This window comes from Nycticebus coucang, chromosome 18, assembly GCF_027406575.1.
Source record: "Nycticebus coucang isolate mNycCou1 chromosome 18, mNycCou1.pri, whole genome shotgun sequence".
Lineage (NCBI taxonomy): Eukaryota > Metazoa > Chordata > Mammalia > Primates > Lorisidae > Nycticebus > Nycticebus coucang.
The window spans coordinates 38,841,368-38,858,203 of record NC_069797.1 but is presented as its reverse complement, the minus strand read 5'-3'; the positions used below and the strand labels follow the sequence as shown (position 1 = coordinate 38,858,203).

The following is a 16,836-nucleotide window of genomic DNA, read 5'->3' as shown; positions in this document are numbered from 1 at the left end:
GGAGTTCCAAGATTCATCAAAGGGCCAGGCCAGGTTTGATGTAGTCTGCGAGGCCCTCTGTGACAATTCATGTTCAGAATCATCTCCAAGGAAAAGCAAGTTCAGAGAATGTTCAATATGGCTGTTTGGCACTGCATTTATAGTCTTAATTCTTTGGTACTCTACCAGTAGAAAATTGAGCCTTTAGTTAACCTGAGTACTCTGTTCCCCAATCACTCCTCCAGGGTAGTTTCTGAGCAACCAACAATTTACTAGAGGAGGGAAAACAAGAGCCTACAGGGAGAAAAACTGAAGACAGATGCTCTTAAATGTGTATTTTAGGCTAAATATCAATAATTAAGTATCACCAAAACCCATTCTCTGTATCTTATTTATCCTACATCAAATATAGGTATGAAGAATTTTAACTGGTCCTTGTATGTAGTATATGCTTAAATTCTTAATTCTTTAGACAGTCTTACTCTGTCACCCTGGGTAGACTGCCATGGCATCTACAGGTGCATACCATGAACCACAACGCCTGGCTAGTTCTTTTTTTTTTTTTTTTTTTAGTAGAGGCGGGTCCCACTCTTACTCAGGCTGGTCTTGAACTACTGAGCTCAAACAATCAACCCACCTCTGCCTCCCAGAGGGCTAGGATTACAGGCGAGAGCCACTACACCTGGCCCTCCTAAATCAATTCTAATAAATTGATGGTGGCTGGGAGAAATGCAAAATTTAAATATTCAGTAGAAATTACTTTCACAATGACTTGGCACTATGAAAAGTAACTTAGAAACCCTTCTTTGTAACCAACTAAATTCCATAATCCTTTTTTGAAGGTGCAAATTAGAAAGTAACAAAACAGCCATAAATTTAGCATATGGGCCCACACTCTACAGAAGGATATTAGGAAATTTAGGCCTGAGTTGATGTATAGCCTAGGCTAGAGGCCCCTGTTTGCTGGGAGTTAAAGCTGGTTACCAGATGGTAGGGAGGTGTGGAAAGGCCTCCAGAGCTGGCACTCAGGGAGCTCCGAGCAGCAGCTACTTAGCAACTATGAGGACCTGTGTCACTATTTTAGCAACTGTGCAGCTGCACCAGTGCAAACTGGCTGACCATTGGCTCAGCTGGCAGATTTCTCTACATACAACTTGATAAGGACAAGGGATTATGGACACACTATTTTTTCATTTATTATAAAAGAAAAACAATTCCCAGAAACCCAATATACAACACTCTCTTTCCTAAATCCTTCTACCTTTTCCCCCGAGACTAAGAGTGTCTTCACAATCCCCCAGTCTGTCTGGTTCACACTACAACTTAACTCCTTGGCTCCTGGTTGCACAGGTCAGAGGTTAGTCAGAGGTTATAACAACGCTGATGATGGCCAGTACAGTGGGACCAGCCCATCGAGAAAATTTAAATAGCTGATAATGCATTTTAAATAAATAGTGAATGTATTGTTTTTGCCCCCATAATTAAAAACCTCGTATATTATGCTCAAGTTTGGGTCTTCCTATTACTGTAACGTCTGGAAAGTATGATGGAATCTTCAATGATTTTTTAACTCTAGGAGTGCCACTTGTGATTCAGAAGAGTCAAAATAAATGGTCAGGGTCTCCTCTAAAAAGCCCACGATGACCCTTTTGGATGTGTCTCCAGCCAGGGCCTGGACACTGCTTATGTGTTTCAGGGCCGCTTTGACCATGTGGTCTCTTTCCTGTGGGCTATGGGGTCCTCTGGTGTCATCTCCCTCTGTTCCTGATTTTAAAAACTGTAGGATATAGGACTGGACCATATTTCTATTCAATTCAAGTCTTCCTCTGATACCAGGCAGATCTGAGGCACTGGCCAAACTCATAAGGTGAATCAGTGCCTGGCAGATCTGGGTCCGTAGGCTGGCACAGTACTTGAATTCCAGAAAGTCTGTGGTATCTTCACTCTTCTGTAAGGCAGTGACCAACGCATTCCAGATCCGAGCATACTGGTCAATAGACCCATATTGCTCTCTCTTGCCTGGGATGGAAAGGGCAGCTGCGGACCTGATGCGCACCTTGAAGTTCTTGCATGACGTAACAACTGATGTCAGGGCATTGTAGGCCTGGGAGGTCCATGGGGAAGTTCCTAGAAAGAAAGCCACAGTTACAGGTATTAAAACAAAGGCGTAGAATTAACTGGGGTGTAAGGGAGAAGGGTAGAAAGAAGCACATATGCTGGTGCTGAAGACCAGTGTGTTCATTTCATTTTTCACAATAATTCTGTAGGATCAGGGACTAGGTATGGGATCCCAGGTATGTGGCTCATAAACAACCCCCAACCTGCCTTCTTTCCCTGGACCAGTCAGCCATATGCTTTGGGCCTCTGCTATTGACATGGGACCTTTGGCAGGTCTTTCTCCGGGAGGATTCTGTCCTATGGGTAAGGTTTGGTGGTAGTAGCATGAATCTGTCCTTGCAGTTGGGCATCTCTGAGCAGTGTACCACCTGCACGGCTGCATGTGACAGTTCTGTGCATGCTAGCACAGACAGTATTTCCTCACTCAGGGCCTCTGGATAGACACTGCTCTGGCCATATCAAGTCATGCATTTTATTGCAAAGAAAAATAAAACTTCTAATTTCAAGAATAGAATGCCCAGATTCCCTGTCTTTTCTCTACTTTCATAGGCCCAAGGAAATCAGCTTCCTTTCCTCACCAGAGCTATTGCTACCCAGTTTTGGGGTGTCCTTATTCCTCAAGCTGTAGCTTCTCTAACTCTCCCAGCCCCTCCCAACTTCTTTGTTGCCTCTGAAGACAGGTGAGCAGGTCCTTTCCATTTGGTGGATGCTAGTGCCATGTATATTGGGCCACTGTCACACTGTCCCCATCACTATCCTTTGTCACATCCCTGGCTCCCTTTTCTTTTGTGGCTTCTGACAGCTCTGCTTCTCAATTCTTTTTAGTTCTCAAAACTTCCTGCCTCTGTGGAGCTCCCTTTTTCCTCCGGGTCATGCAGTTCCCTCTCTTCAGATCAGCTTCTCTCTCTCCAGTAGGTTGAGGGCAAGCATTAGACAGTAGGCAGGTAGGAACCAACCACCAAGGAGTCCTGGTTTCAAGGCTTCTTGGCTCTTCACAGGGCAGATGCCAATATTAATGAGCTGCAACTCCAAAGGTCACCCTGAGGTTATTCCTCAGTGGAAAAATCCACGAGCCTACTTCTCCACCAGCTCCCAGCTGACTGGTCTGCCTGGATGTTTTGGGCAATAAACAGGGGCAGAGCCAGATCCCTCTACCTTGCTGCGTGCTCTACGGCTCTACATTTTTCACCTCCCCAGGAACACACCCTTAGGTTTAAATCTTGTCAGAAAGACAGATGTGTAAAGCAAAAGCTGGCATTCAGAGGGAATAGGATTTGGGGGCTATGATATGATCCATAGGCCTAAGCAGTTACTAGACTTGAATGACAAATCTAGGTGCGTGGCATGCCATTAATTAGAGATGCCCTTCTTATATTGACCATTTCTTTATCAAAAGCTCATGGAATTTCCAATTTGTCCCGTTTTTTTCCATTCTAATTTTTCTTGACTGTTAAAACAATATATGCTTATTGTGTAATATTCAGATCTGTGGTTCACAACCTTCGTAATGCCTCCTAATACTGCGACCCTTTAATACACATCCTCGTGTTGTGGTGACCCCCAACCATGAAATTATTTTCGTTGCTACTTCATAACTGTAATTTTGCTACTGTTATGAATCGTAATGTAAATATCTGATATGCAGGATGTATTTTCATTGTTACAAAGGGGTTGTGACCCACAGGTTGAGAACCGCTGATTTAGATAATGAAAGCATAAAAAATCCTACTCCTCATTTCGTCCAGAGGCAACCACTGTTAGTAATTAGGCCAGTTTCTTTTCAGCTTTTTTTTACCCATCCATTGAGATCATACTGTAGTGTCCTGCTTTAGCTTGCTTAACATCAGAAGTACTTTCTAAGATTATTAAAGACTCTTTGTAAATAAAATATCTCATTATGTAATGAGATGTTTTCAGAAATATCTCATTATTTTGTACATAAAATGATTGATTTTTACCATTTCCCTAAACTTGGGTTTTCAGCATGTCCCCATATTTTTCTAATATTGTGATGGGTAACATTGTGACAAACATCTTTTTTTTTTTTTTTGAGACAAAGTCTCACTTTGTCCCCCCTGGTAGAATGCCGTGGTGTCACAGCTCACAGCAACCTCAAACTCTTGGGCTCAAGCGATTCTCTTGCCTCAGCCTCTGAAGTAGCTGGGACCATAGGTGCCTGCCACAATACCCGGCTATTTTTAGAGACGAGGTCTCGCTCTGGCTCAGGCTGGTCTCGAACCTGTGAACTCAGGCAATCCACCCACCTTGGCCTCCCTGCGTAATTGGGAGATTACAAGGATTACAGGTAGGAGCCACTGTGCTGGGCCTTGACAAACATCTTTAATAACAATGTAGATTGGTATGTACTGTCCAAAGAGGTTCTCAATCAAAAAGGAAAGGGAAACCTTACCTAAAGGAAGGGCAGGATTTTTAAATACATTTCCCATTGCATAACAAGCATTCCATCGGACTTTCATTGCAGCCTCAGTAAGAACAGTAGAAATTAGGGCCTGGATAGACTCTTCAATGATTTCAGCGAATCTGGGTTTTTCTATATGAGAGGGTTGCAGAAAGTGAAGCAAATTTCCAAGGGCCCGGACTGCATTGCTTTTTATCTAGAATAAAATGTAAAAGCCTTAGAAATCTCTTTTGCCAAAGAGGTGTTTCAAAAAATATGATTTCAGTTATAAAAACCCAGGAGGTTCTAGACTTCTTGAATCAAGTCCTTGGAACTCTGCAAGATCTTGTCTGGTTATTCTTCTGAGCCATCGGAAAGGTAAAGCTCTACAAAGCTCCTCTCCCTGATTTTTCTTTAGTGCTAGTCTAGACATCAGAGAAGTTCATCTTCCTTGTTTTACAGAGATGACTATATGGCCCCAGGGGTAACAGGACAAGACTGGTTTATAGCAAGAATAGGAAGAGAAGCTAGGTTCCAAAATTCTAGTTCAATACTTTTCAGCTAGACCAGAGTGCAGCACACTAGAATCATCTGGGAAGTTTTTTTTTTTTTTTTTTTTTTCCTTTAAAACCAATTCCCAGGCCCTAAGTCTAAAATTTCTAATTAAACTAATCCAAGGCAGGGCTTCCCAGGTGACTACCAGGTTTCAGAACCACTATACTAAGTTAAGCACTTGGTATGGGTCCAGTACTGAGCTAGGTGCTTTAATCTAAGGCATCTCAGTATTCTATGAAGTATATGTAACAACTTCCATGATAAAGGTGAGGGAACTGGCCTGCAGAGAAGTTAAATAATACACCAAGTCACCCAGCTACTAAAGGACAAAACAGGGCTTAAATCCATGTTTGCCTGAACTAAAGCCCAGGCCTATGCATTTTAAACTTGTAAGTGTAACAGGAAATATTCAAAGCAGGGGGGTTACTTATCTTCCTGATTTATCAATTCTACTTAAAGATATATATATATATATTTTTTTTTTTTGAGAAGCAGGTTAGTATTAAAACAAAGCTGAATATATCATGTAGTATTATAATGGGCACTGATATTTTTTCATGAGCTATGAGACAGTACAGAAACTGCACAAGTGTGGAGAAGGCCTTGTTATACCCTGAGCATGCCCTCAATATCCTATCAACAGGGGTACGTCCGGTAAGATAGTTTGAAGAACATCACACCACACTAAGTTACCAGATATGCTGCAACTACAACCCAGGGAGTATCTAAAGGAGAAGTAGTAGGTTTTGTTGGGAGTCTACCTTGTCTTTATCCTTGGATGCCTCTATAGCTGATCGCAACATTTTCAAGAGCAGGAGACCAGAGAACTCTTCCTGGAAACTTGGGTCTAGTGTTTCCCTGTTTCAGCAAAAGCAAGTAAAAACATGTGAAAAGGTATAACACATTTAAAAATGTATACAACATATAAAAATATGTTAACTTAGTTATAACTATACGAACAGTAGGAAAGCAGTTTAACAAATCTGTTCAGAGTCATCCAAAATAACTTAGAGTATACATCTTTTGATCCAATAGTCCCACAGACCCACATCCAGGAATATATCCAAAATGGAGTATCTAATCTCAAAAGGCAGATTTCATGCATGAAAGTATTTACTGAATATAAAAGCCTAAAAGCTAAAACAAATGTTCAGTAATAGAGAAATGGTTAGTCACCACATAGGGATGACTCTGTAATAATAAATAAGGATTTATAAAAACACCAGTAATAGAAGAGAATGCTTATAAATTTTACTTGTATGTGTTATTTATATGAAGACACTTGTTCACAAATAGTAAGTTTTCTCTGAATACTTCTTTGTACTGTTTTAATTTTTTTAACCTGTGAATATATAACTAAAAAAAAAAAAAGACTATATTTAACAAGTAGGGTAATCATTACTAAGGTTCTGTTTTTATCTTTTCTATAATATGGCTACAGTACTTATAATAGCAAAAATATTTTTAATACATATGTGTATTAATGTATTCCTTATATTAAGAAAAGCTTATTAATTTTGTTAACTTAAAGGGGAATATAAAGCAAAACAAAGCAAGGAAATTACTAACAATTCTTTTTTTTTTTTGCAGTTTTTGGCCGGGGCTGGGTTTGAACCCACCACCTTCAGCATATGGGGCCGGTGCCCTACTCCTTTGAGCCACAGGCGCTGCCCACAAATAATTCTTTTATAGTAGGATCAAAGATATCCTCTTGGGACATCAGCCTCAGGAGTCACCCAGGGAAAATAAGAGGAGTCACCTACATGTTAGCAATCAGAGTGTCTGTCAGGTTGCCCAGGGACCAGGCTGCTTTCGCTCGAACATTCAGAGACTTGTCTTGAAGTGACATCAATATCGCATTTGCTGTGTCTGCAACAAATATGACATCCTATAAGATAAAACAAAACATTGCCATTACTTTAGGAATTCATACTGCTATCTTGCAAATTTTTAATTTACTTTCAAATAAAGCTATAAGCTTTTATAGCAAATTTCTATTTGGAAATAAAAATTCATTTACTCAATTTACTGTTCATGTATTTTACAATTTGGACATTCAACAGAAACCCAGGGGAAGCTCTCCCGTGATTTTGATATTTGCCATGGATACCGAAGGAGCCTAAAAAGTTTTGCTCTTGCAAACACTGTGTTAATATAACCCGCCCAGTGAAGTTACTGATGAAGTCTATGCATGAGTTCATTTCCACCTGAGGAAACAATGTTCTGACAATGAAATGCATTTCCCAAACATCCTACTCACTACACACCTCAAAGTAAAATACAAGTCACAAGGAAGTGTGAAAGAGAACTTATTTACCATTACATGGCAATGTCCTATATTTCATTTTTGAACTATCAATCATTGAAATTTCAATCATTCATTTATTTCAGCATCTACTTACTGGGCACCTAGATGCCCAGGCAGTGTGACAAATAATTAAAAATAAAGGAAGCCAGATTACAAAGCAAGTACTGTCCAGTGTGAGGAGCTCTATATCCACAAAATATGCTACCCTGGGTAATAAGAGAGGCACGGAAGAGCTAAACAGGCTCACTCTGACCTGTCTGAGGCAGGGGAACAGCACATAGACTCCAAGGGCCCGCGAGGTTGCAGCTTTCACTGAGCAGTTCTTGCTGTCGTTCAGCCCGAGTAGCATTGTGATGCACAGGATCTGCCTGTCATTCTGTGACGAGAAGGTTGACAAAGGAAAAGTGAAAATCAAGTAACTTGTGGTCAAAAGCTTGCACAAGTGACTGTGAAATATCCATGCTTGAGTTAAACACCCCTGTGACCTTGAGGCTACCCTGGTAAAGAGCAGGTTCAATTCAGATTCAGTTATTAACTGAGCACCCACTTTGTACAAAGCAAATACAGTATCTCATTAATCTAACCCTTCCAACTATGAGAATTAGGTCATTTTTATTCTTCTACTTCATTAAAGCTGCCTTTTTTATTATAGAAGCTAATCTACACAAATAACAAGAACAGATAAAAATGCCACTGAGGACTAAAGAAAAGGATCTGTTTCATACCACCACGGTCTGCATGCTTACCTTTCCCTAAAATTTATAGGTTGAAATCTTCACCCTCAAAGTGATGATATTAGGAAATGGGGCCTCTGGGAGGTGACTAGGTTATGTGGGAAGAGCCCTCTTGAAGCCTCTGCTGCTCTCCCCTCTACCACCTACATCCTCACAGAGGGAAACTGCCTTCCTGATAGACTAAAGCTCTTTTCTCACTTACTGTTTCCCACCCCTCTTATCCTAAACTCAAGTAAAACAGGCACCTTTTCCTCAGAGATGATGCTGAATACTGGTTCAAAATGAAAAAGAATCAAGTTCAAGCTTGTATGTTTGAGGCATCATTTAAAGATGAGAAAACACCCTCACATTACCGGTAGATTGCTGAAAGCCTCTGGCAAGATGGAAGACAGGGCATCACAAGCGCTCGCCTGGAGGGTCGGGTGCTCTGAATTCTGCAGGGCTCTGGGTAAAGGACCGTTCAGCATCATAGTCCAGAATACGACCACCTGGAATAGAGGCATAATGAAAGCTGCAGATCAAGACAGTGGAATCAACTCAAAGCTAAGCCTAGTAAAAACTGCCCTCCTTAAAGTAGCAGGTTTTCATAAATGCTTTCATTGGTTCTTCTTCCACAGTAATGAAAAGAACTTTAGAGAACAACTACAGTAGGTGATCCTTCCATTTTATTGATCAAGAGACTAGAGTCTGATAAAGTCAAGCAGCAATGGTGATATAATGAATAGGAGGAAAATGAAGACAACAGCAACACAATAGTAGTAGCAGCTAATGTTTTCCAGACAGCAATGTCAGGCATTCTTGCAAGTATTTCACACTTAGCAACTCATTTTAACCCTCAGCAAAATGAAATGAAGTCTCTGCCATTATCCCCCCTTTTTCCACAAGAAACTGAGGCAGCAGGGTTCAACGAGAATTCAGATCAATTGACAACAGCTAGGTCTCTTTCAACCTGATCCCATGTGGGCACAGGGGTAAGGATCCCAGAGTAACCTAGAGTCCAAAAATTGCAGGATCCAGAGGCAGAGCTGGGAGTGAGTCCTTCAGCTACTGCTTCCCCCACTGAGGCCTGCATGAGTTGCTTAACTGCTCTAGACTTTGGCTCCTCTTCAATGAAATACCGTAAGTAAAGATACCTACTTGCAGAGTCTGTGTGATAATAAAATGTAACACTGTGTCTAAGATTCCTAGCACAGTGCTGGTACATAGTGGACATTCTTCAATTGGGCAGTAGGCTCTGTTTTAAGCACTTCGAAGAATTCTCTACTTCAAAGCCTATAAGGTAAGCATCTGAACAGTTTCTTTCCATGCTTTATGAAAACCCTGGAATTTCATATTCATTTGCAAATCTGTTTGTGATTTTGGTATGTCTAGTTTCTGTCCTGTGGACTTAGTTCTGGGTTTTGTGGTGCATTTCATGCACCTGTTCTGTCCTCCCCCGACCTCAGCTCCTGGAAACCCAGTCTGGGCCCTCCCCACCCTAATCTAGAAGAATGTAGACAGAGAACATGGCTGGCAGCCTCTAAGAAGGACCACAATTATGCTTTCCTACTACTACTTACACCCTTGTGTGGCTCCCTCCACACCGAACAGGATGACCCGTGCAACCAACAGGACATTGTACAAATGATAGCATGAGTGTTCTGAAGCCAGGTCACAGAAACACCACAGCTTCTGTCTCGGTCTCCCTTGGGTCACTTGCTGTGAGAACGGCTGGCTGTCATGTTGAGAGAACACTCAAGCAGCCTTCTGGGGACGTCCTCACAAGGAGGAACTGAGTGAGGCCTTTGCCAACAGCCAACACTAACTTGCTGGGTATATGGGTAAGCCACCTTAGAAGACTATCCTCCAGCCCCTGTCAAGTCTTCAGATGACTGCGACCCTGAGCAGCACTAGAACTCAACCTCATGGGAGATCTGAGCCAAACCACCCAGACAAATCACTCCTAATTCTTGACCCATAGAAACTATGTAAGAGAATAAATGCATATTGCTTTAAGTTGCTAAGTGTTTAGGGTTAATTTATTATTTATCAATAGATAAGTAATACAGAAAGTATGTCTTTGTTACAGATGAAACAATATGAATACGAGTAGTTAAGAGGCTTGCCCTAAGTCACTTGTCTAGCAAAGACAGAAATTTGGATTCACACCTAGTTCTGATAGCAAAGCTCAACTCATCTCCCTATAATTGGTTACATAAAAGTTTTAGTGGCTGCCTGCCTAAGGAAGGGATTAGGGTAAGAATTTTCTTTTTTTTTTTTTTGAGACAAAGTCTCAAGCTGTGGCCCTGGGTAGAGTGTCATGGCATCATAGCCCACAGCAACCTCAAACTCCTGGGCTTAAGCGATTCTCTTGCCCCAGACTCCCAAGCAGCTGGGACTACAGATGCCTGCCACAACACCTGGCTTTTTTTCTTGTTGTTGCAGTTGTCATTGTTGTTTGGCAGGCCTGGGCTGGGTTCAAACCTGCCAGCCTCGGTGTATGTGGCTGGTGCCCTACCGACTAAGCCACAGGCACCACCTAGGGTTAGAATTTTCAATTCACTACAAGGATGATGAAAATTGTGAGGGGAAAAGAATAGGTAGAATGAAGAGGGCAGAGGGAGAAAACATCAACACTGAGTTGATTTTACTTCTGGCACTAAGTAGGAGTCTTTTTCAATGAGGTCACATGACTTTCATCCAAACAACTGGCAGTGTGGGGGTAACAGAAATAACCTGAGATCACAGGGATTTAATAGAATCATGGGGTGAGGGGGATTTAAGGGATTAAGGAATTAACATTCACTGAGTACTCACTATGTGCTAGCATCTTTATTTCATTCAACTTTTCAACAGCCTTGTGATTTAAGGATTATCCTTCTTCTTTCCAATGAGGAAACCCTGTTCACAATCTCATACCCATTAAGTGATACTCTCTAGATTTGATCCTAAGCCTCCTGATTCAAAATCCTTGGCTCTTTCCACCATTCTAGTTTGCTTGTTAGAAAGGCTGAGTAGGAGCATGGCCATTTGGAATTCTTCTGTGCCGTGGGCTCCCAGCTGGTGAATGGAGCCCTTCCTCTTGTAGATGTGGTATTTGGGTGCTCTTTCTCTCCGTTGGGCCTTGTTTTCCCGCAGCATTTTTGGTTCCCTGGCCAGGAAGCGAGATCACCCCTGGAGAGAGTGATGTGAACCGCTGAGCACACCAGGGAGGCAGGTTGGCCTCCCTATGTGGATGCCTTGACTGGGATGAGAAAGGACCCCGTCACAGGCCTTCAAGGAGTCAAACACCAGGAGGAACTGGCATGCAGGAACAGGGACCTTGCCTTAGATGTCTCCCTGCGTAGGTACCTGTTCCTGCATGCCAGCTCCTCCCGGTGTTTGACCCCTCGAAGACCCGCCGATGGGGTCCTCCTTCAGCCCAGTCGAGGCGTCCACACAGGGAGGCCAAACTGCCTCCCTGGCGCATCCAGTGGTCCACGCCGCCCGGGCCGATCAGGGGACCCCACGTGGGTGTCCAAAGGATTGGCGGCAATTACCAGGTCCCTGATTTAAGTCTTCCTACCAGAGAACAATTTAATCTGTATGTGATAGAGAAGACTGGAATTGCCCAGGAGTCTTGACCCAACACTGGAATTCAATTTTACAACCTGTAGCTTATCTTGGTAAAGACATTGTCACCATGGCCAAGGGATGGCCACACTGTCTGTGAGTTGAAGCAGCTATAACCCCGGAGGCAACTAACCTAACTTTGGGAAGAGACCTTAATTATTTATACTTTTCATGACCTTACTGGACTTTTAAATTCAAAAGGCAAATCTTTGGCTGTCAGACAAAAAAAAAAAAAAAAAAAAAAAGAAAGAAAGGCTGAGTAACCAAGCTAGGTTTTATGCAAAAGAAATAAACCATCATTTCTGACATCGGAAGAAATTGTGTCATCTATCCCACTCTATCACTGAGACTCAAGATAGAACTGAAACCGGAGCACTAAGGAAAGAGAAAGCCATGAACTGGCATTTACTTACCAAGAAGACTGGTACCCTCTGATTAGGTGGTATAGTAGAATCCGGTTTATACTGTTGTATCAAGCCTGTACCTAGTTCTTCAAGAAGCTGCCAAGATAAAAGAAATGATTATCAAAACAGAGTATTAGAATTACGGAGGCTACAAACTACTTCAGTTTGAAGATCACCTCAAATCAAGGAATGTGATCAGCATTGCCACCTAAAGGAAAAAAATAATTTCCAACTGATTTCCTTTCTTTTCTTAGTAACTCTTACAACAGAGGCAGTCTTTCAAGGAGTAAAACCAATGGCTATACAGTGTTATTAATAATTTATTACCAGATCCAAGAATTGATGTTCTTTGGATTTATATGTAAGAGCTGAAAATGAGGAGAATCATGGACATGCAGCAGAGGGAAGAATATAAAGTGAAAAGAAGGGAAAAAGCATGGCTTTTAATGACAATCACCTTTGTTCCATGAAGCTGAACGGATGGATCTGCTTCTCCCATGCACTTGCAAATCAGCTCTCCAAGCTCCATCAAGTAGACCTGAGCCATTGAAAAGTAGCCTCTTGCCAGATGAGCTAATACCTGCACAGAAAGCATGGAATTAACCCCCCAGGACCTGAATGGAAGGCTGCAATATCTAGGAAAATGATTCAGTATTTTAGAAATCACTACCCCTAACAAGGGACTGAAATCCGATGATGAAAGAAGTGAAGAACCACCACGATCTTTACTTCATGACTGACGTCAATTAACTAAATCATCATTTTATGGTGCTTTATAGTTTATAATTGTTTTTTATTAATGTAATCTCATTTAAGTCTCAGACTATTCTTTGCAGTAGGTAGGAACTGGATTTTAAAGCTGAAGATACTAAAGCCAAAAAGGTTTACAGGACGTGTTTAAAGCTATCCAGTTAATCAGCAGTATCCCCCAGGGCTAAGGCCGCATCATAGATCATATTTGAGTATTGAAAGAACAAATTCTTTTATCTTAAGTGTTTTCTTCCTTTGAAGGAGCAACTGTTTTGTTTCTCTAAGTAGATAAAGACTAGGGAGAAGTTTATAGATAATTAAACATTTAACTTTCAGATACAAAAATAAAAGATTAACCATATAATTTCTTTTAGAATTACATATATTATATAATCTATTATACCCACCTGTCACACTGCATATAATATACGAGGTGACTAAAATACAGGGTGGTCATAAAGTTCGAACTTTATGGCCACCCTGTTTGCAATAAAAGACCAGAAAGGAATGAATCTGACATTTTAAAACTGAGGACCCCCCTCAACAAAACAATGAAAAACAAACCACCCACACGTAAAATACAACTACCATTAATGTGAGTGACACATAGCTCAGCTTTATACTATTTTCACATACTCACTCATAACCATTCTTATGCTTGATTAAAGGAGGAACGATTATTTCTATTTCAGAGATGAGGGAATGAAGCCTCCTACCTGTAAGGCTTCCAGTCGCATGGGGGACGGTTCATAGGTGCCTCTTGCTGCAGAGCCAGCATCGCCACCTGAACAGGAATCCTCCCTGGGCAGCACAACAGTGGAAATGCAAAGTCGAATGAGCCAGCAGGGCTCTGAAGACCCCTTGGGTGAGCTAACTGATGCTTCTTCCAGAGAGGGTCCTGCAGGGGCTTTCTTCCACCAGTCAGGAGTGCTCAGGTGAGGAGTTGCTGAATTGCTATTACTGAGTCCAGAAGAACATGGCTGTTGGAGAAGCAGCTGGACTTCAGGTAAAGGTGCATGAGTGGACACTATAGCTCCCAAGAGTGTGAGACTTGACACACGAACATTAACGTCTGTCAAAGAAACAGTAAGACCTTATCACCACGGGAACAGCTATCCTAAGGATGGTCGTTATCCCAGCAACCAAGTAAGAAATATCATATCCTTCTTTAACTTGAATCTAATTAATGCTGTAGATCTGATTTCCAGTTTATAAGAAATAAACAGAAAACAATCTGACAAATCAAGAATGTGGTTACTTTTGTTAGCTTTGTGGTAGAACTTACGGCTTAAAAAAGGCTAAAGTGACGTAACCAAAAGCGATGTGCAGACTGTGAATGATTAAAAGATCCATATCTACGTTCATTTTCTTTGTATGTGGATGTCCAACTGTTCCAACACCATTGTTGAAAAGAATATCTTCGCCCTTTGTGGTAGGTCAGTTGATTCTATTAACAAGGCTCTATTTCTGGGCTCTCTGTTCTGTCCCATTGATCTGTCTATTCTTTTGCCAAAGATGCACTGTCTTGATTACTATAGCAGACTTCAAGTTGGGTGGTGTCAGTCTTTCAACTTTATTCTTCTCTATCAATTTTGTGCTATTCTTGGTCTTCTGCCTCTCCATAAAGACTTAAGAACCAGTTTGTTGATATCTATAAAATAACTTGCTGGGATATGCACTGAGAATGCATTGAATCTAGATCAAGTTGGGAAGAACTGACATCTTGAATATTGAGCCTTCCTATCTACATGCATAGAATATCTTCCCATTCATTTAGTTTTTTCCTTAATTTCTTTTATCAGTTTTATAGTTTCCTTTGTATAGATGTTATGTATATATTTTGTTAGACTTATACCTAAATATTTGGGGATTTGGACATTTTAATAATTAAAAAGTTACTGGGCTTGGGAGGCTGAGGCAAGAGAATTTCTTAAGCCCAAGAGTTGGAGGTTGCTGTGAGCTGTGATGCCATGGCACTCTACCCAGGGCAACATAGTGAGACTCTGTCTCAAAAAAAAAAATTACTGGGGACAAAATCAGACATTTGCAAGGGACCTTTGAGACATGGTCCACTCCTCTCAGTAGAAGATGCAGAGAAAGAAAAGCTGGTACAGTGGAATGAGCAGGGGACCGAGTCAGGAGACTCAAGTTGTTTTAATCTTACTTTTCCCACTGATGTGATGAGAAACCTTAAGGTAAAATTTATCTTTCTGGGCCCCATTTTATAGTCTGGTATAAGCAGTGAACTGGACTTACGTTTACCATCATTATCTCATTTGAGCCTCATAAAAATTTTATGAGGTAATTAAATTCTTCCTAATAGGAGAAAACCAGGGTTCAAAAGGCCATGGCTATGAGATGGCAAAAACAAGAGTAGGCTGCTAACCCTTGGATTGACTCCAGGTCCAGTGCTCTATCCATGATGTCACAGAAAATATCCACTTCCTTCTTGTTCTGCAATTCTGATTGAATAACACAACTTAACACAAGGTGGTCTGATCTGAAAGCTTGTAAACAAAAGAAAAACAAATATTCTAAAGGCTAGTGTTTATAGCACATATACATTAGGTGTGGGAATAAGTCAGGAAATAATAGAAAATTACGTATGAGGGATTTGAAGTTTTGGGGTTTTATCTGAACTTCAGAGATAATGTTAAAGAAGTTAAATTTTGTATTCTAGGTTTTTCTTTCCAAAAAGATAATATCTGTCTGTCCACCCATCCATCCATCCACTACCTATGGCTGAAGGATATTAACTATTATAACTTGAGGAGGGCTGCTTAAACTTAGCTCAGTCCTAATTCTAAAAGGATACTCTAGTCATTGGCCTGAAGTACTGAAAATATATTAAACTTTACAAATTAATTCTCCAGCTCACTTCCTATTACTGGGGCTTGAGGGGTCACAAGTGGGATTCCAACAACCGTTGGTACCCTTGAAAAAGTTGAGAAGAAAAAGTAGAGACCTCTCACAACTATAAAAATTTTTAATGCTAATAATCCACATTTGATTGATACAAAGAAGCAATCAATTTTAAATCACAACTAACCTTTGTGGCGGATATAAGGCTTTATGTGGTTCCATACTTTGGTCAGCAGGCTAAGTTTCAGACGGTTATAAGGTGCATTTGAGACTAAATTTGCAAGGCACTGTAAAACACACAAAAAAGTTTAACCACAGTCCTGATTAAACCACAGCATAGAAACAAAATTGTATAGCATTACACTTAAAAAGTCTTTACATGTAATTGAAAAATCAGTCCTTTTCTTTTGTCTTTGTTTTTTAAAATAACATCTATATTATCACTTAGTATTATAACTTAATACTAAACATAAAGGAAAGTTTTTAGTAATCATTTATTTGGACATATGGAGCCAATAGGCAAGATCAGACAAATAAGTACAGATTTCCAAATGGAATATCTTTAATAATACAATTTTTACATAGCTACATTCTTAAGTCAAGCCAAAGTTACTTTGGACTATATAAAACCTTTTACAAAACTGAAACAGAAAACCCCCCCTCTGGAACCCACAGATAACTTGGCACCTTTACCTTAATTATCTGAGTAAGGATCTGTGAAGATGACTCTGCCACCAACGCTAACAAAAGACACCTATGCAACTCTCTAATGCTAGAAGCAATCATTACAGAGAAGGGAGTAAAGGCCCTTCGGTGGTCACTGGTATCTTCAGCAACAGAAAGAAACTGCTTTGAGCCTTCCAACATGGCAGATAAGACTTGCAGAGCACAGGCACGTGTCTGAAATTTAAGGGTAATTCACATTAGTTAGTTAAAAACCAGGAGTTGGATTCGTTTCTTCCTACATATGATTAATTTTCAAAATATTTAGAATTATTTTAATTAGAAGAATAAAGGCAATGGGATTATCTACTGGTTCCTAGAAGCTGCCATGAACTAGGTCACTTGCATCCCACATTTAAAAAAAAAAATCTTAAATCACATTGCTTTTACGTTTTCTTACAGTAAGGAATAAAT

General features: G+C 40.7%; 1 protein-coding gene across 2 annotated transcripts in view; it reads right to left on the bottom strand.

Annotated features, from left to right (window-relative positions):
• Nucleotides 1-1,150: 1,150 nt before the first annotated feature.
• Nucleotides 1,151-16,836, bottom strand: part of HEATR6 (HEAT repeat containing 6) — a 32,964-nt gene continuing 17,278 nt past the window's right edge. The window contains exons 10-20 of one of the 2 annotated variants that reach the window (XM_053568380.1): nucleotides 16,393-16,599; nucleotides 15,887-15,986; nucleotides 13,554-13,909; nucleotides 12,545-12,667; nucleotides 12,097-12,183; nucleotides 8,446-8,580; nucleotides 7,612-7,734; nucleotides 6,814-6,938; nucleotides 5,812-5,908; nucleotides 4,508-4,712; nucleotides 1,151-2,106 (exon numbers count right to left, since the gene is read on the bottom strand). In XM_053568380.1, the coding sequence (XP_053424355.1) occupies nucleotides 1,535-2,106; nucleotides 4,508-4,712; nucleotides 5,812-5,908; nucleotides 6,814-6,938; nucleotides 7,612-7,734; nucleotides 8,446-8,580; nucleotides 12,097-12,183; nucleotides 12,545-12,667; nucleotides 13,554-13,909; nucleotides 15,887-15,986; nucleotides 16,393-16,599 (2,130 nt within the window). In that variant the 3' untranslated portion in view covers nucleotides 1,151-1,534. The remainder of the gene's footprint in view (nucleotides 2,107-4,507; nucleotides 4,713-5,811; nucleotides 5,909-6,813; nucleotides 6,939-7,611; nucleotides 7,735-8,445; nucleotides 8,581-12,096; nucleotides 12,184-12,544; nucleotides 12,668-13,553; nucleotides 13,910-15,886; nucleotides 15,987-16,392; nucleotides 16,600-16,836) is intronic. The other variant, XM_053568381.1, reaches the window with a different exon arrangement.